The following is a 20,955-nucleotide window of genomic DNA, read 5'->3' as shown; positions in this document are numbered from 1 at the left end:
CGCCCAACGGCCGTTAAACCTCCATGTCCCGCGCCCAACGGCCGTTAAACCTCCATGTCCCGCGCCCAACGGCCCGGCCGCACTCGCAGCCCCCCCGGCACGGCTGGCCCGGGTCAGATCGCGGATACCGTACCCATTATGGAGAGCGGCCTCACGACCAGATCCACAACCGTTCATACCGCCGCCACCGCGGGCCACGCTGCCGTTTCGCGCCAAAGCGCGCGCGGGCGGGGCAAGGGGCGGGGCAGGGGGCGGGGCGCGCCCGCCGCCATGTCGTGGCGCTGAGGGGGGCGAGTGGGAACCGGTTTGGGAGGCGGGAACTGTTCCCATGGTTCGTTAAATCTCACGGGAGTTGAAAAGTCTCTGCCGTTAGTGCATTTGTGCGCCTCGGTACCGTGTTCTAACAGGCGTTAATTCTAAAATAACGCTTCGACAGAAGCATACAACTTCTTACAGGCTCTTGATGTAAATGCTATTTATCCAAACTTGGCGTTAACCTATTAGGATGTCTGCAAATCGTTTTTGCTCYCTGCATGTAAAATTGCTGTGAAAGTAATGACTTTTTATTAGCAGCTCCAGCTACTGCAGGGTGTTGAAGCTCCCCRGAATGTCAGGATAGCCGAGTGCGTGTTCCCATACCCCACACAGGACAAGTTACAGCCCCGCTTGCTGAGGGTAGGCATAGACAACTGGGGAGCAGAAACTCAGACCTCCTCTTCAGACAGCTTTGTACTCCCAAAACTAGTTGTGAATGTTCCCTATTGCTTCCCATCAGTAAGAATATCTAACTTTGAAAGATGTGYTAACCACCTGGATAACTACCTGTCAGCACAGGCCTATACCAGCTATGAAATGTTCCCATCTCCTACAACCAACAACCATCTTGTGTMGGTTTTTGATCAAACAAAGGAGTTCCAGGAAAAAAAAAAAATCGGGTTTCAGGTTTTCTCCCCACTTCCTTGCTCCTTTGCCAGCAAACTCTTGTTAACTCTGGCAAGTGAGATTTCTTCCCCAAACATAACATATATGTCAAATGACATTCAGAGAGTAATATTTGCCACGTGCCTGGTGTGTTCTGCACTTTTTGCTAGAATACCATGAAATCACTCTCTAAACTTAGGGGAAARGTTTTAAAAAAAARRARKTKKTTTTTTTTTATTCCCTCTAATAGAATGAATTATTCAGGAACTAATTACAAGATTTGGAGAGGGACAAAAAGAAGTAAATACAATATGCCTTTATGTCTGCCTTTATTTTAACATCTGGTTCTTATCTGTCTTTCAGAGAAGCAGTGATAGCTGACAGGGTAATTTTCATAGTTAGAGAAGGAGATTCATTATTAGGCATGWCTCATCTTCCAAGCGTATTTCCAAATATTAATTTTTACTTGGGCTAAACAGTTCCATCCATACTTGCTTACACACTAAGACTACAGTAAATACAAAGGCAGCGCCTGGTAATATTCTGTAATTTACAATTTCTACAGTTAAGTTAATGGAGAATGTGAATTTATGACTTCCTCACTGATCAAGTGAGGCTTGTTGCAATTTCAGGCTTTGTTCTGTGAACAAAATGCTATTGATGCAACCCCCTTGCTGTGAGAACCTAAACAGGGTTAGCTGCAGCTTGTTAGTAAACCAGCCCTCAAAAATATTGAACTCCATTGAAACAGACATCAATAAATGGTTTGATTTATGTAATGTAGCATTTTGAATAGGGAGTGTAAGTATTTCAGAATTGCTACAGGAGTTTTGACTTCACTATGTAACTTTTTTTTTTTTTTCCTGAATAAATTTGGACCTGTCTATCAAGGTGAGAAGAAAGGCAGCCAAAGCAGCCTTTGATGAAAACAACATAGGACAAGTAGCAAGGCCAATTTAAGAATGAGGGTATTTCCAGTCAGGCTGAAGCCTRTAATAAATCCAGTATTTTCAAACTCATGTGTCAAAATTCAGGACATAGAAATCTTTGGGTTTGTGCSTATATTTTTATAGATTTCTAACCAATACCAAAATGCCTTTTTTTTTAATGCCAAAAGCTCTCACTGCAGTCAATAAAACTGAGCCTAATCTGCATTTCTGACAAAATCCAGCCAGTATTAAGGTCTTTCTATAGTTTCCAAGACCGAATTATTGAAACCTGGTCTAATAAGCATATACATATTACTATTTAAAATGGTCTTCTCTTACATAATGCACAGCTATGTTATATTTTCATGTCACCTAAAATTTTTAATTGACATGCTCTGTTTTTTCCTTTATTTTGTCTGCTTTCTTGTTTTACTTATTCTGACTCTTCCAGTTAAGACTCCACTCTCCTTCCAGTGTCATAATCCCCTCTCATCAGTACTTTGATATCAGTGTATTCCCTTGCTAGATTTGTGCTTTCTAATACATTATTTCTATTATGTTATTTGCTGATAATTTCTCTCTTCTTTTTTTGATGTTTACATCTATGTATCAGACTAATCTTTTGCTTGTTAAATTCCTTGTTTTGTATAAATCCATACTTGTCCTTGCAAGCCAAATCCCTCATTTTATGTATTTTATGCACCACTAGCAGGACAAAGACAAGTGGTAGAAAAAAAACCCATAATATTGCTTGTGTTCTCTTTTTTTTTTTATCTCCAGTGGGAAGTATAAATCCCAGGTGTCTTTCCAAGTTGCCATTTGGAAAGCAAACTAAGACTTACTTTCTTGTTTCCAAGTCATCTGGCAACCCTGKCTTTGTCTTCCAAAATATGAATTACCTTCTTTGCCCACCAAAAATAGTCATAATCATAACTATGCCATAATYAGGAGTGAGGGTTTTTTTTTTTCTTTCGATGTAGAATTTTATCTTCTTGGCATGCTGCTTCTTGTATTCAACACCTGCCCACACACTTTGCAGCTTTGTTTCTTCTGTTACCTTCCCCTTGTTTTTCAAAGCTATTTCTGATATTTAAGAAGATTATTTTCTGTTTACATCCTTTTCATTTCTCCATGATTTTCCTATCATGATGCAGTGGCTTTTTATGTTATTCCTGTGACCTTTCTCTAAGTCCCCAAATCTGATGTGATGCATCAACTTCTAAAACCTCTTATTGGACAGTACCATGACCTATAATCACTGCATTAAACTCAGAAGAAAGAGATCTTAACTTACCTTCTCTCTTCTGTCTCATGTATGAAACCTWGAACACGTGTATCTCTTCAAATTCGGCCAAGTAGTTTGCTCTTTATTGTCCTTTTGTTTTCCTGATACAAATTCCTTTTATGTTTGTCTCAGTGGAGTTTCTYTCCAGGTTTCTTGTTTTCCTTTCAAAATTTTCTTCATTTGTGCTAAACTAGATTTCTTCTATACACAGTTCTCCTATTTCCTATGATTTATTTTAACTGTATCTTCAGATAACACTTAAATCTTCATGTAAGAGCTGTTATATACAATCATTCTCATACATTTCTATATAGGCTTTAGCACTGGAAAAATTAAAGTGAATTTGCTAGATTCATTCTGTAATAAGGGACAAATTATCCTTTTCGCTAACCTGTAGGTGAGAATAAAAATAAATAAATAAGAATTCTCAAATATGCCTCTTTAGCTAGTAAAATTAATCCAAGAGAAACATTAGTGCTGTAATCACCCCCTTATTTGTTTTATAGCTCACCTCAGCACCATAAGATCTCTTTGTCCTACTTGCCAAGTCTGGTAATTCTCCCATTTCCCCAAATACCCATTACCACCAAAGGAGTTTTCCTTCCTCAGGAGTAGCTTGCCCTCTCCTTGGGTAGAGTAGCAGGAAAATGTGAGAACAGAGGACGGCAGAGAGCTTCAYTGTGTAACCCGTCCTGCGGTTAGCTTGGCAGCAGGGCAGAGGCACCTCGGTGCCACTATCATATCACATCACATTACGTGCAGGCTCTTTTATCATCTCTCCCTCCTCAAACTCTGGCCGTTTCCTGAAATCACGGAGCTAGTTGTGGAGAAGCAACTAGGGTCCAGGCTGCCTTAACACATCAATAAGGGCAAGTGCTGCTTGGAGCTGTCACAGGAAATACATTTGACATCCCAGCTTTGAAGAAGCAGGAACTCTCTGCTGCCCCTATTGATCTGAGGGAAAAAATATTATCACTAGTAAGGCTAATTTATTTCAGAGTTGGCACTGTGATTCCTTCTCAAGGTTTCCTGGCACTTTCCCATTATGAGATTCTGGGTTTAGTTGCCAACATCAGACAAACATTATTATTCAGCCTGAAATAACCCAGGCTGGATGCTTGCCTCTCTTATCTTTCAAGTTGTAGTCATATTTATTTAATATTATTGTACCTTTAAAACCATTATAAATAAATGCAGTACGCCTTCACATTAGGAAGACACCAACTCAGCAGACAACACATGCTAAATGAAGAATTCCTACATGGAAGTGCCACAGGACCTTTGTGCTGTAGAAAACAGATAACCAGGCAAAGAAGACAAAGAGCAGGATGTGATCTTTGAAGCTGGAGTCATTAAGAAATTCAAAGAGGGATGGGCTATAGATTGTGATGGAAGGATAGACATTACTTGGATACATTCTATTCTGTGTCTCAGAATACAGCAAGAATAGCATGAGGGTTTTACTTGCTGAAGAAAATTTATCTTTTGAGAACAGCCTTTAGACCAGCATAGGAAGATAAATTAAAATAGCAGGTGTACTTTATCTCTTCAAAACTGAGGAACCAAATGGTATTGAAATGTGATATTCTTCATTTATAGGAAAGTAAAATAAGATGCTCCCCATTACTGCTACGACAGTTCAGCAGATCCTATAGGGACAGTAACAAGGAAAACACCAAGTCTCTCCACTGGTATACCTGTTATAAGAGGTGAGYATTTCTCCACAGAAGATGATGGTTTTATACAAGCAAAATAAGAAATAGTTCAAAAATTTGTAAGAATTTGTTGGGGCTTGTGAAAAGTGGTTATTGTKGTTAGTAGAACTTTTTATAATACAATTGAATTATAAGTGAAAGGTGGAAAATGTTTGTATGCAGAAAGTCTATTAAATTTACCTTAACTATCTGTAATGGATAAGAGAAGTGGGGGAATCTCTTTGGGGTTTTTTTTTTGTGGGTTACTTTGAGCATTTTGTGTTGGGCATTTCATCAAGATATTGAGMAGTGTTTCAGATGTTCTGCAGTATGAAAACCTGAAATTATCTAGCGCAATGGAATCAATATTGAGCAATATTTTCTCTCTGAAAGAAATTCAGTCTGACAGAAAAGAGTAAGAGCAATATAAGAAAACTGAGACTCTGGCGAAAAAGTGGATACAGAAATTCCCTGTAAAGCAGTACAAATTAGTTGATGTCACCAGAGCAAGAAAACCATAGTGACAGAATAAAATGTTATCCAGGTTCCAGAATACTTTATTATCACCACCTTAGGTCACTAAGCTTCACAAGCTATATCCATCAACTTTGATAGCAGTGTATGTACTCACAGTGGAAGCTAGAAGGTGCAATGCTTTAATGTACTTCAGATTTACATTAAGACACCTGGGTTCAAACTCAGCTTATGGCGAAAACAAAATGGGTTTGTTGGTCTCAGCCTGCTCTCTAGTGGACAACTGCACATAAACTCAGTCCTCAGAAGAATCCCAAGAAGTAGATGTCTTGACCAAGATATATGGTGAAATTCATCGTCTCTGAACAACATTATTAGGAATAATAACATCCTGGATATCTGTGTTTCCTGTGCTATTCTGAAACACTGTAAGAGGAGATGTTTCCATCTCTGTATTCAGTCCTTGTTACCAGGATTTGAAAGGATACAGCAGAACTGGAAACAGTCCAATGGACGGCAGCAAAGGCAATTAGATGCTTCCGTGTTAGGGAAGAATGAAGATAAGATGACATATTGCCATAATGAAGGAATATAACATAACTGGGTAAAATAATTGTCCTTACTTACTCATTTTTCATAAAACAGAACCCTGAGACTCAAATTGTCAAATGTAGCATGATAAAGGGAAATCTTTTCTCAATACATTATTAGCTTGTGAGCCTGTTTCTGAAAGACAGCTTAGAGACATGGGCTAAATAGGACTTAAAACATTAACCTTTTACAAGAATAATAAGGATAGCAAGAGTTATGTTAGATAGTATTTAAATATATAAGCAATACAGACGCTATGTTAGATAGTATTTAAATATATAAGCAATACAGATGCTCAAGATTTTGGATATAACAAACAAACATAAATTGCACAAAGCCTGGGAAGATATTATACCTACCAATGTTTTATTTCATAGCTCCCCCTTAAAATGGTTGCATTCTCTTCAACAGGCAGGCAACAAAATGCTGGAATCTTAAATGTGTGTTGCCTGKTTTTTTCTGTGCTTCGAAACTACATTCCTTTGTGACTCATTTGCAGAAATCAGGTGCAAAAAGCTGTCAGCATCTCTGTTTCCATTTATGGTTATTTCCCTATATATCACTTAACCTTTTATAAGTCAGGAGAATAATACTTACTGATATCCAAGCATTTACAATTATAGACATATACTAACTACAGAAGCAAAGTAAATATTTTAAAAAACTTATTTACATCATACTACCCATAGATTTGCTTTTTTGTTTTTTTGTTTGTTTTTAATTATGCAGTTTTGTACTTTATTCTAGTCTATGCTGAATATTCATCATGTCATCTACTTCACTCACTGGAATATTTGGACAATTCCACCTTTTACAAGCTTATATTTCAAGGTCAGAATTCATTTTAATGAATGCAACTCACTTCATGGACTGGCTGCTATTTACCATGTTTAGGATACTGTTTGTATGGATTTTACATTTTTACATTATTTACACATTATTATTTATATTATTTATTATTATATTATTAAATATTATACATTTATACATTATTTATARTATTTATATATAATTATTGCTATTCAAGCAGCCTCTTGAATTAATGAAAATATTCTGAATTTAGAGCATCATCATCTATTTTTTTTCCACAAGTAATCAATTTTAYCTTCAGTCTTGCCAAGAAATGAAACTTTAGGTAGAATTGAAAGGACAATTAATCAATCACTAACTTACACTGCTCTCACTTACATATTAAACTACTACCTGCCGGACTCTTATTTTTATATGATTTACCATTTATGATTACTTTATTTCCAGTCTTACAATAGTTGATGTTTTACTTAAGGCTTGAGATAGAAAATACTAATGAGAAAATATGAGCTATCATTTACAGATTTTTCTCTAGACGTTATAGTTGGAAAGTGTGAACTAAGTGAATTTGACAGCCCCTAAAATCACCAGGCAAATGAAGCAAATTCTTAATTTATTATTAATTAAATGTTGCAAAATGGGGAGGAGAGCTGACTCATAATTGCTGAGCTTTTGAAGTTGACAATATGCTTCCGTGAATAAATTTTTACCGCAAAGTTATGTACTTATAGAATAGCTTGACATGTGTAATTTCCTTCCAAATTAAAAAACATAATAATTAGAAATGTTAAACAGGGCCTGAATTTGTCAAGCATGATGCAGGGGAAGGAAGCAGCTAAGACTCATGTAACTTCAAAAGAATGTGAATTGTGCATTTAAGTTGTGGTATGAGCTGAGATAATTACCGAGAAAATATCAGCTTTTGCACTCAATAAATGTCTTTACATTGCATAGAGTTTGTCACTTTTTCTGAGCTGACAAATGAAAGATGATATCTGCTGAAATGAGTTACAGTGTGCATGAGAACTACTATGGTGCCTGAGAGCTAATGTTTTTATTCTCAAAGCCTGCAGCTGTAAGGAATATTAATAAAGCTATTTATATTTAGCTAGTTGTAGTGTATCAGGTACCCCATAAAAAAAAAGAGGCTTCTTGATGGAAATAGTCTTTTCACTAAACAACTTTCTAAAAATGATTTTCTGCTTTATTCTCCTAATAATTCAACAGTAGCTGGACCAGGAAAACCCTGTCAAAAGTGCTGGTACAGAATTTCTGTTGTACTTATGACTGCCTGCTGGCAAATATTAATGTATAAACCAAAAATGAATAGGTTTTGTGCTGCAGCTCAAAATGGTGCTAGGCATGGGATATAGCAAGTGTGCTGGTAAAGTCATCTCACCCATAATGGAGCTGCCTCATTGGTAAAGGGCAAATGAATAAAAAACAGCACAGTTTATGCTATACAAGGACTTAATCTTGATTTGTGATCATGTAGAAGAGCCTCACATTCTTTATCTTGTGCAGAGCAGAGATCCATGCATGTTAGAGGAAGGACGAGCAGGACTGTATCTATTCCAGGAATGCAAAGGACCGAATGACAGCCCGGCTCAGGCTGAGCTGATCAAAGCTTGTCAGGGAGCAGCAGGAGCAGAGCTGCTTGGAAAAGGAGGACGAGCCAGGGCTGAGCACGGCCACAGCACAGGCCACTCAGTGACCACAACGGGCCCTGCTGACAGCCCATCAGGGAAAGATGAGGCAACAAGCCAGGTCCAAGGACTATCCAGGACACCTAAGACCAACCCAGGAAGAGCCTAGCAGCAGATACACCCACAGCGTAGCACCCTCATAATTCTGGAGCCACAGGCATTCATTCTGARTGTCACAACTGAGCTCCCTTAGCCATGATACGGATTGCCTGGCAGGATGGACACTTGCCCTGCACCAGAGGTACTCCCTTTGGATGAGTGGGCCACTCTCCTGAACAAGACACCTTCCCAGCAGCCTGAGACTTGAGGCACCTRTGGCATGCCAGCTGTCCATATCACATTGATGACAGACCTACGCCTTCCTCCTGCACAATCTTAGTCATTCATTTTGATTCTCACAGTTGACTTCTGCAAAGAGACCTAGTACTGAGCCATTCCCTTGGCTTCTGCTGACCCGGTGTATGCCAGACACATGAAACAGCTCACTAAACAGATACCAAGAAGAGTTTTCATCTTAGCAGGGAAGCTGCAAGCTTCCTACTATCCTATCAATTCCTACTATTCCTTCTACCAATAGCCTTAATGTCCAAAGGATCACTCTGACTGCCATTATCATTTCAGAGATAATATCAGAGGTGACTGGTGTTCCCACTTTCATGGTCCCAAAATTGCAGGAAGATTGCCACACAACTAAAAATAGAAATGTTCTCCAAAAGTAACAGTGATATGAGAGGGACACATACTGGGCAGCTGAATGAATTATCCATAAAAGCAGAAGAAAAAGGAAAGTCAGGTGAGAGGCCAGAAAGTACTAGAACAGGACACGTGCATCTCCCTCTATTTTCCTTTCCCTTTTCATTATAAATACAGCTCTTCCAGGAATCTCTTTCAGCTGCACATAGATTGGAGCATGGTCAAGGAATAGCTGCAGGTTTGTGCTCTGGCAATTCTTCCCCACAGTTTTATTTTAATTCAAAAAAAAAAAAAAAAAAAAGTAAGAAAGAAGTTTGTAAAAAGAAGCTAAAAGGGGCAGCTAAGAGTCTCAGCTCTACACAGGCACCAAGGATAACTATTTAAGGATATTACGTTAGAAATATATACTATCTCTTAAGAAAGGCTTTAGAAGAGGCAAAAGGAAAGTGGTGTAACTACAGGGTAAGTGAGGTTGTTAGAAGCAAAAATACATCTTTGAACATGCTGRAGTCATGTTCAAATGACACAAGAAGAAAGTTACACACTCTGGCAGGTTAAATGTGAAAACATAATAAGGCAGGCCTAAAAACATCTGAAAGTAACTAACAAAAGGAATGAAAACTAATAATCCTTTTCTGTACAAAACACCTCAGGAGCAGGAAGTTTGCCAGAGTCTGTAAGACCAGTTGGCTTTCAAGGCGTAAAAGAGTACTCAGAGAAGACAAGGTCGTTGCAGAGAATCTAAGTGAACTCTTTGTATTGGTGTTCACTGTGGAAGGAACTGGGAAGATTCCAAAACTAGAACCTTTCTTGGCAGGGGATCCATCAGAAGATCAGTCTGAAATTGAAATTACTGTAGAAGAGATTATGGAACAAATAGATAAAGTGAAAATCACCACGATTGTATGGTATTCACTCCAAACTTCTCAAGGAACTGAAGGATGAAAGAGCAGAATTACTCACAGCAGGTAGAGCTTATTGCTTAAAATTGCCTTGCTTCTGGAAGGCAGCAGATGTGACATCGAGTCTTTAAAAAGATTCCAGACAAAATCCAGGGAACCATAGGAATTTAAGTCTGACGTGTGAATTGGGAAAATGAATAGAAACAATAATATTAGGGGATACCTGGATAGATACAATGTATTTGGGAAGTGTTTATTATTAAGCAGTCAAAAAAGACATGGAAAATATGGGGTGATGTGGTCAATACAGTCTGCTCTGATTTCCAAAAGACCTGAGTTCAAGTTAGACTTAGGGTTTGCTAAACTAGAGTACCTATGAGGTAGTGAGGTAGACAGTAGAAAATAGATCACCCAGGAAGTATARGGCAGGCGCCTGGGGATTTTACAGGGAGAACCTTATGCAAAGGGAATGTGAGTGTGTTCGGCCTAGGCCTGGCATCAGTCTTGGGAGAAAACTGAGGAAAATTGCTCTGTGCAGAAAAGTGCTGCTCAGAAAAATCCCGATTGCCATTAACGAGCTCACGGAATYCTGAAAGAAGTCAAAAGAACAGCATATGGCAAAAGTGTCAAATCAAACCACGAACCTCTGTTGAATTCATAGGGGCTTCAATGGCAGGGAATCTTCAAGGAGTCTCAGTTCTAAATATATAACAGCCTAATACGTTCTCGCGTCAAATGTAATGGGTACTTTTCAGATTTAATGTGTTTGTGACATTTTGCAGTCTCACTCTTCCTTTGTTGTCCTCACATTGCTACAGAGTCACACCCCAGGGTACTTTATGAAACTGTAACTGATGTAAAAATGTGATTGGCAGATTTTTGTATGTGAAATGTGCTTCATGACATTTTAAAGCTTTTCTTAATGGAATCTGCTTTGTTCTCTATTAGATTGCAGTTCATTTCTGTCATATGAGTCAGATTTTTGCATTGGGGACAGCTCCAAATATATTGTTTTATATATGGTTTCTCAGTAAAATAGTAAATGATGCTTCATATATTAACAAGGATATCTAAAGAAATACAAGCGGAACATTTCTATTTTGGTAAACTGCCTAGACTTCCATGTAAATACAATTTTTAGTATTTCTGTGTGAAGATTACCAAAAGAGAAATCATACATAACAGACTTGCTTAATTTCTTTGAGGAAACAACAGCAAAAGCAAACAAGGATAAAGAAGTATACATTATTTACTTTGATTCCAAAGAAGCTTTTAATACAGTACCAAATAAATTATTAATGAATAGGCTGAGAAGGTAAGGAAGTAAAACTCAACTAGGTAACAAACTGGCTTCCTTACAAAGCCAGAGAATGATCATAAATGTAAAAGGAAGATGATAAATGCAACACCACAGAACTTAACATTAGACCCTCATCTTGGTCATATTATTGAGCTGGAAAACTGACAGAGCTGCAGGACAATTTGATGAGCATCAGGAATGCAGGGAACAGCTAGTCATGAACAGAAAGGGGGAAAATACAGTCCAAACCAAATGGAAAAGAAACAGGAGGTATGTATGCCTTAGCAGCAATAAATGTAAAATGTATAAAAGTCAAAATAAGAAATTAAAAAAACAGAGATTATGCCCTAAATAATAGACTATATTGTACATGTAAAAAATCTGACAATGATAGATATTCAATGATAGATATACTTTAAAACATCTGTTTTTTAGATAAATGTTTAGATTCATTTATGTTTGAACTAATCAGTTGGAATGCAAAATATACCATATGCACTGTTAGTTGTTTAGCATCAGRCAAACAATGGAAAATACAAAAATGATGCAGAAAATGGTGAATGATCTCAAGTGAAGTGCTTATTAAATCCAAAATCTTATAAAAAGGTGTACAAGAAGAAATAGAAACTGAAATATAAGTTTTAACCTATCCATGAAAACAGAGATTGAAAGTTCTTTTCATGAGTTCACTTGTTTGGCTGTCTTTGTGCAATGAACTGGTAATTCAGGCAGCAGACACATTGGTGACTGGCAGAGTAGTAAAATTAATTCTTCTCATATCTTCCTCTTGTTCTCAGTAAATCAGAAGGAGACATACAGGTCGGTGACAACACTTTTCTAGTCTTTGTTGAATGATGATAGAGGGTGACTTTGCTCTGTTACTCATACTCCAGTTGCCTGTTGTACAGCAAAACGGTGCAAAACGTGCTGCTCTCGGAAGTTTGAACTTGTTCTTCATCCACTGAGCATCAGTGTGAGTTCTGGGCACACAAAACTTCACCACTCTCCGTGTTGCTTTTAGAGACTTGAAATCCAGTCTGTGATCTCAGTATTCTGCAGCCTAGAACTGAACTAACCGGAAGGTAGAAGATGAAGAATACGAGGGTAAAGTTTGATAGAGCTGCTTTTGTCAGACTCCATCAGGAGGCATTTACATATATGATAGAGAAAATTTCAGGAGTACTGAGCACAGAAGGAAGAAGGAAATATAAGATCAATCCTGGCTGAAGGAAAGGAATATGACACAAGACCTCCACTTTCTGTTTCATGTGCAAGACCTACTAAACCAGAAAACAGCCCTCTCCCCAACAAAGCAAAACCATAAGATTCCTGTATGTTGCCGTGATGTTTTTAGGGCACAGGTTAAATGCGGATAGCCATCACAGTTAACTTGTTACTGGAAGGAATTAAATAGTAGGATTGTAAATGCAGCATAATAAAATGAATGGAATGGAATGGAATGGAATGGAATGGAATGGAATGGAATGGAACATAAGTCTTCTTATTTTCACGGTGAATTCTAACATACACAATCTGGAGCAACACAGTTGTCTCCCTGCTGATTTCAGAGGCATATGGAGAAAATAAGATTGAAAGCAGTGATTGTGGGGATCCTCTCTCACAGGTTTTTGTGCTGAGGATCAAAGCACAGAGAACAAAATAAACCTTTTTCCTGCTCCATCTGAACCCTTCTCACAGTAAAGGGATGAACTAATCTTGGTATGCTGGTCTGTTTTGTGTAGCTCTTCATAGATCTTCTATGTTATTAAATCTTTCTCAGCAGCAGTCAGTATGGAGAGTCTTCATGGTTTTCTTTTATGACTCTCTTAAATTAACCTATGGCTTCTCCTGCTTAATATTTAACATCTCAGATATTTTCATCATCTTACTGGATGGCTGTAGTATAAAGGTGCTGTCAGATTCTCTGATGAATCTTACATCTGTACCTCATATCTAATATTTTCATAAAGAATTTGTCTTCAAAGACATTCAGATATCTACCTTTGGTAGATTTCCAGATTTCATATCCACAAATTAAGATGAAGCCCTCCCTCTTTACATCAATCTCCTAATGCTTCTTATCACAGCATTGTCAGCTTCTAACTTTGGAGTGCTTAGTTTTGCAACATTAATGATCTTTTCTTCATAGCAAATGCAAAACAGAGCAATCTGCTATTAGCATCAGTGCAATGATGAATAGAAGTAGACCCAATGATTAAGAGCATATAATTTTGTAATGCCTTGGAGAATAGTTTCCTTGGGATCCTGTTCTGGACAATTTTCCATTTAAGTTCTTCTTTTACAAAGCTTTCAAGATGCCYTGGAATTTTATATAGGTGTTTATAATAGGTTAAAGGAATATAATAAGGGTTTTAATAGATGTGTAGAGAGTGAAGCAGCTGTGAAAAAGAATGATGATAGAAGCAGAAATGGAAGCAATCTTACTACTGTGCTGGAAAAAAAATGACATCAACTATGGTTACACTGAAACCTTGAACATTGTCCTTTATGCCGTCTACTTTTATAAATAATCTGTTGCATYCTCTAAAATCATAATTGACAGAAATGTTGCTTCATCTGTGGTATTTGCAATAAAAATAATATAGCTTCAGGCATCAACTGACAGCTTTATTTTCTGAGTGAGGAGAATCATTAATCTTGAGAGACAATCAACTGCTAAATCAATTATAAAAATATAGGTGCTTTCAGTTAGCTTTAATTGTTCATTATCATAAGAAACTCAAGCACTTGGTGTAGCTGTCTAAGGCACAGCTAAACCAACCTATGATGAACTTACAATAGTTTGCATGAAAGTGGAGTTGAAATATTTGAATAAATATTTTATTTGAASAAATCTTAGCTAGGATCAAGTGTACTGGAGCAGGAAGAAGATGTAGAGGAGGACAAACTGCCTTTCTTTCCCACGTTTGCACTGGACAGTGAGCCACATTCCTGGTTGTCACATGATGGAGAGGAGGCCAACACACTGTGCAGCCATTTCTCTCTCTCTCTATCCCTATGCCATCTCCACCATAGTTATATCCAACCTCTGTTATCATTGAATCATAGAAGCCTTAAGGTTGGTAGGGACTTCCTGAGACCATCTAGTCCAACGCTCCTGCTCACGCAGGATCACCTAGAGCACGTGGCACAGGGCTGCGTCCAAGCGGGTTTCAAAGATCTCCAAAGAAGGAGACTCCACAACCTCTCTGGGCAGCCTGTTCCAGGGCTCTGTCACCCTCACTGTTAAGAAATTTTTCCTTAAGTTCCTGTGGAACTTTTGGTGCTGCAGTTTGTGGCCATTTCCTCTAGTCCTATTGCTGGCCACCACTGAAAAGAGGCCGCCCCCTCCTCCTCACTGCCTCCCTTGAGGTATTTATAGACACTGATCAGGTCCCCCCTCAGCCTCCTCTTCTCCAGGCTGAACAGACCCAGTTCTCTCAACCTTTGCTCATAGGGCAGATGTTCCAGGCCCCTGATCATCCTGGTAGCCCTGCACTGGACTCTCTCCAGCAGCTCCACATCCCTCTTGTACTGGGGAGCCCAGAACTGGACACAAGTGCTCCAGATGTGGTCTAATGTGGCCAGATGTATCCTTCTGTGTTCCTTAATTCCACAGAAATTTGAAGCACTGAAAAGTAATGGTCAGTCCTATTCTGAGTATTTACATTAGGGTTTTTCTGTAGTTGCCAAACTTCATACTTGTGTTCCCTCCTTCCCTCCAGTTAAAAAAAAAAAAAAAGAAAAGAAACAAACAGAAATGCAAAGGAAGATAGAATTAGCTGTTCCATAGAAGGCATTACCAAGTCTGTGTGAAGTGTGTGGGCTGTATCTCTACTCTGCTGTTCAAGAGTCCTAGATGCTAGTATTAGTGAAGGAATTTTCCCAACTATATTGGAAATCACAATATTCCCTTTAGGTTATCACTGACAGAATTTTAAAATATTTGCATTATTTATCAGGTCCTGCCTCTTCCCACCTAACTGTAAGCTGTAATCAATCATCAGTATCTCATTTTTTCTCTCATTCTTTGCTGCATAATCTATATTATGCAGCATTCCATTGTTTCTGTAAAGGTATATATGTATGTGTGTGTATATAAAAATCACCTAGCCTTTCCAAACTCATCAAAAATAAACTTATTTTTATCAATAAAGGTGCATCTATCATTTGGGAGCTCTGACTGCCTCCGTACACTGGATAATGAATTTAAATAGGATAGGAAAAAATGGCAGAAGTTTATGTATTCTAACTCTGCAACCTTACAACTTTAAAGATAAGCAAAACTAAGATAATTTTTAGACAATGGTTTTATTCCATTCCTAAAATTCTCTGGGAGTGTTATGAGAACTGAGAATGCTGATGATCTCAAACTATTTTACTGTGGCGAGAGAGGTTAGGTTAGGTTAGGTTAGGTTAGGTTAGGTTAGGTTAGGTTAGGTTGGATCGAAATGGATATAAATTAAATCTCTCTCATTTCTTTGCTGTAGTTTAAAAGGGTAGAATTGTGGGATGTGTTTATATCACAATGTAACTTCCCCTTCCTGATTTTGTAAGTAATAAGTAATGATTTATAAAGTTTAAATATGGAGTCCTTGTTTGTTTGTTGTTTGAATAAAATGCCTTTTCAGGAAAAGTGAGATAGTTAATTAAACAACAGTAAATGTTGAAGATTTTGGTGTGCTTTCCATAATGGAAGGCATGTGGGACCTGAAGCAGGTCTAAGGCTTATTTTTTGAGAACAACTAGTTCACTCACAGAATTGAATGGCAGTTCAGCTGACTATAGCCAAAAAAAAAAACTTTACAAGATTTAAAACTTAATACCRTCACCATTATCCCCAAACTTGTTTTAAACATAATGTCTTTTGATATGAAAAATATCCCATTAATTGAGTAACAATTATGAATCTTTTCAAAACTAAACCACTTAAAGAGTCTGGAAATTCTTATGGAAAATTTTAAAACTATTACCCTTCAAATTGAGTTTGAAAGTATCACATATTCAGTTGCTTTTTTTTTTTCTCCAATCATTTTTAATTACTAGTACATTTGCATTAAAATAGGTTTTTTATTTCTTGAGAGCTCATCTGCTCCTGCTGCTTATTCTTCATTGAAGATGTCACATGTAAAGGGTTAGATCTTTAGGTGAGGGATAAGTAGCAACGGCAGATGTACTTCAAAGAAATACAGTTTTCATGCAAATATTATGCGCTGTGCAGCTTTATAATAAATGCTGAAGTAAAGTTTGACCGTCATTGCAACTGCACACAGCCTATCAGGGAAGCACCATAAAGATCATCACACTCAGGGGCCAAACTGGTGACCACAGTAAATGAGCTGCTGTTGATCATCAGGTATTCCAAAACTGTATTCAAAAAATCGCCTATTTAAGTACAGTCTTGGAATGACAAAATGGCATCATCAGTGACTTTCACGGTCAGATTCTCCTCCTGTATAGGAAAAACTAGAGGCAATGCAGCATCTCTGCTGAAAGGRGGCACCACTTGGTTTTAATAGGAGGGAAGGGTAAGAGGCAGAGAAAGAGGAAGGGCAAAGGGAAGAAGAGGAAGGGGTCTTAAACATGCATTCCACCAAGAAAAATACATCTCTGTTAAAATTCCAGAAGTGAAATTTGACCTGATTTCTTCCATACGACAAGTGCCAAGGAGGCAGAGGCAAGGCCCAGCAAGTACTTCACCTGCAGTCAGAAGTGAACTGTACTCTCTCATAGGTTCAAATCTACAATCCAAATGCTACTAATAAAAACAAAGCACAGAGTCCCTTTTACATTGTTTCATCCTGCTCAAAAGACAAACATTTGCACACTGCAGGCCTCAAATGGATAAAAGCTACCATGAGAACTTATAAGCCATCTGCTAGCTTCCTAATGAAGCCAGTAACTATTATTGTTTACAGTTGAACACCGGGGGTCATGGGTATTTGCTGTAATGAAAGAATCAATGCATCACTGCAGATGCTAAAAGAGAACTTTTTTTTTTTCCAGCCGGCTAATTATAAATACAATAAAATTGCAAATTAAAAAAAAAAAGCTGTTCATCCCCACAGAGAAATAGCGCTTGGTACGCCAAATACCATTCTGTTTTCTTGTACTCTCCACTTGTCAGACTCAGATTAGAGAAACAGAATCATAAGAAGTTTCTCTTCACAATACTCAACAAATAGCTGATCACCAAGGAGTGCTTAGTCCCTGATTCTCTAGGCTTTACAAACCTCCTGCATTATTTAATTTTACTGTTTATCTGAATGTGTGCGTGAGCGCACTGCCAGCCACCTATCTGTTGCTGCTTTGCCGATCCTTTTGCCTGGAGAATATAAGATATGAAAACTTGGCTTTGTTGAACTGTTAAAAGCATCCTAAAGTTTCTCGAAATTTGTAAAAGTTGAAGAAAAAGTGATACACAGCAATGATAGAATCCATTTCTGTGTTACAGTTTCATCATTCAAGCAAAACTATACGTACAGAGTGAGGAAGAGAACGAAGAGGGTGCCTCCTTGCTTTGCTGTAGGTCACCTGCAGGTCACTTCATTGGCCTCTGAGGCTGTCAGGCTGTCGTGGGATGCAGCCTTCTTGCAGCTAGTTCTTCTGCCCAGATTCTACCTGCAGCATATGCCAAGGTACTTACTTACTATATACATAAAATGGATATTGTATCAGCTAGATGGGTTGAAGTAGACAGGAAAGGTGTACTGTTATGTTATTTTACAATAATATTTTACATTTATTTTATGTTTTTATAGTATATCATTTTGCAATATTTATTATTTTACACTAATAAATACTTGTAGCAAGCTGTACCCTAACTAGACATAGAGCTAAGGAAGCTGTTAACAGGGGAATAAAGYCTGCTTTTTAAAATTTTGTTTTCATGCTGGGGAGATGGCCAGAAAGAGAGAACCCCTGGTAGACCAGAGAGAAGAGAGTTTATTAATGAGCCAAGGGAGCCACGAGTGATAACCTTGGGTGAGGCCTGTTTGGTGGGACACTGTGTGCGCTCCGCCGTGCGCGGCACTCACCAGGGCTGCCGCCCCTGCAGGTTGGCCACTACTACCTGCGGAGACATAAGTAACGAGGAAAGAGATGGAGAGGCCTCTTGGCCTCCACAGCTTTGCTTTAGCAGACCTTTCCCTTCAGCAGGGCCAATCCGTGAGCAAACTTAGCGATGAGAGTACAGAGCAGGATGAGGAGAGTAATTTAATTTCAGTTGCTACTGTGACAATGTTTTTGTCTTTGTGTACTTGAGTGAATCACTTAATTTATCTGCCTTAATTCTCTGGTTTATAAAATGCCTGAGATAATGCCACAGGCAAAAGTATATGGAAATACTTGCTTCCCTAAATTACAGGGGAGTTGCAAGAATTAATTAGTTAATGTTTGCAAAGTGCTTTGGAGCCAGAAAGCACTCTATAAATGCTAATTATTAAATCAAAGGTTTATCTGACTTTATTACTTAGCCACTAATAAAATAAGTTACATAGCAGTTGCAGGTTGGAAAAGGCACTTGTATTGTCTAAAAGATATAAAGGTTTTAATTAGGAAATGTTTTGAAAGTGCTTTGCTGATGAAAAAAAATACTAAGTGTTAATAAAGGTTTTCCCTAATGAAAACAGCTACAAAATATGAACTCCTAGATGCTACTGTAACTTCTGCATATATTATCTAAAGTTTTGTCCCATGACAGCAGTATTTTTATTTGATGCACAGTTTCTATATTATTGGTGAAAAAAAACGTAGTTATGTTTGTCAAGTAAATGTTCAGATGCAGCAACGGATTAAAGGTATCATTCTTATCAGAGAGTAGCAAAACCTAATGTATTATCAAATTATACATATATACACATACCATTATTTTGACTATTTAACTTAAAACTGTTTTTTCTCGCAAAAGGTTCCAGGCTTCTGAGTTCCAAGGTTCTGCACATAGCTGACCTGTTATCTACATGCTGTCTTAAAATGTAAGTATACAAGCACCTTGGAGTCTTTTGCAAAAATGCAATTAGGAAGACTTTGTTTAGATTAGTGTTTTGAGATTCTGATATCACTAGTGGTATTGATCCATTACTGAACGGAAACAATAGAATTATAAATAACGATGCCAAAAAAAAAAAAAAAAAAAATGGTACACTGTTCTGTAGCTAGGGGAAAAGTATATTCATTATTAATGAATGATGCTGATAAAATACTTCCCATTATGAAAGTAAATTGTGAAAAAAACAGATGGGATAGTTCTGAGACAGGCACAATGGCAATGGAATCTGTGGCTGGAAAACAAATAATATAGATTTCAGTAGCATAAACTCATATAGTTGGTTGGCATTAGAGGTTGGTGGCCTTAGTCCCCAGAATACATGTCACAGAAGAGGATCTTGGTCATATTAGCAATCTTTTGACCCAAGCTCCAAACAAGATGCTGTGGCAGAAGCAGTTAATTCAATTTTGGGGCAAGAAGAAAAGGGGCATTTGCGGTAGAAACAGAGAGATTACATCACCCCTATATCTGACATTAGCTTTACTATTGCTGTAAAGTTATTTCTACTCGGATATTTCAAGCTGAAGAAAGATGTCTTTCATGTGGAGTGAGTCAGGAAAGAGAAATGAAAATGATTGAGGGACTGGAAAACAAACTTTATACTGAAGACTTACCAAAGAGGAGATTAAGAAAAGATTTGATCACATTATATACACTTGTAAAATAGAAATGGTCTTTTCCACTTGTATAAAATGAGATTTTAAATCATCTGGTAAAATAAAAGAGTGAAGAATTCTGATGTGGAAGTATTCTCTTCCTTTCTACTACTATGTTTAATTTAGCTGGAATAGAGAAGTGAAAATTCCAGTATTTGAAGAGAGTACAAAAATATCACTTGCCTGACTTACTTCTAATAAAAATTAAATAGTTGTTATCATTTAGCTCTTTGGGTTTCCTGAAAGCATTTAAAGAGCAGCCCAAAAATAGTTTTCAACCACTAGAATCAGTATTTTTTACCTTTGCTTATTTTAGCAACTTAGTTACCTGCTTCCTTGTCAGATGTTTGCTTTCAAGAAAACAGGCTTCTGTCACTGGTCCCAGAAAAAAAAAAATTGATTGCTTATAGGGGTACGTAGATTAAAAAATATATGATTAAGCTAGCTACACTCTGAGACAATGTCCTATCTCAAGCATCATGTACAGCAGTTCATCTAGATGATATCTCCGTGMTGGCCAGGAGAAGAAGGACTTTGCAGAGATCAAGAAGCTTCATTATATCCTAGAGTTGACAGTGGTTGCCCTATATCCAGATAGGTGGCCTTGACAGCGGTGGGTCACCCTGAGGGTTTTAAATCATCAGACTCAAAGAGGTTCCCTTGCTGCTGCAGAGGGATCAGCTGTCATGTAAGGCTGCAGAGGAAATAGAAAGTTTTGACATGCTCATTATGGGTTGTCTTTCATCCATTATTCTTTGGCTTTGGCTTTTTTGTTGTTTCTTGGTTTTCTGCAGGTTCTCCGGTTCATTATTTGACATTGTTTCTAAAAATATGACATGACAAGACATCATAATTATTCTGTCATGATGATCTGGTATTTTTGAACATATGAATCTTCTGTAAATAAAGGGAAGGGATATTGAAGAGAATTTCAGCTCTGCAGT

At 37.8% G+C, this 20,955-nt stretch overlaps 1 protein-coding gene across 1 annotated transcript in view; it reads right to left on the bottom strand.

The window, feature by feature from the left end:
• Positions 1–187, bottom strand: part of DCTD (dCMP deaminase) — an 18,539-nt gene extending 18,352 nt beyond the window's left edge. Inside the window, exon 1 of the mRNA XM_026033540.1 lies at positions 134–187. Coding sequence (XP_025889325.1) covers positions 134–177 — 44 coding nt within the window. The 5' untranslated portion in view covers positions 178–187. The remainder of the gene's footprint in view (positions 1–133) is intronic.
• Positions 188–20,955: the final 20,768 nt, after the last annotated feature.

Source organism: Nothoprocta perdicaria, unplaced genomic scaffold, assembly GCF_003342845.1.
Source record: "Nothoprocta perdicaria isolate Ctin4 unplaced genomic scaffold, notPer1 scaffold_13, whole genome shotgun sequence".
Classification (NCBI taxonomy): domain Eukaryota; kingdom Metazoa; phylum Chordata; class Aves; order Tinamiformes; family Tinamidae; genus Nothoprocta; species Nothoprocta perdicaria.
This window is presented reverse-complemented; position numbering and strand designations above follow the sequence as displayed.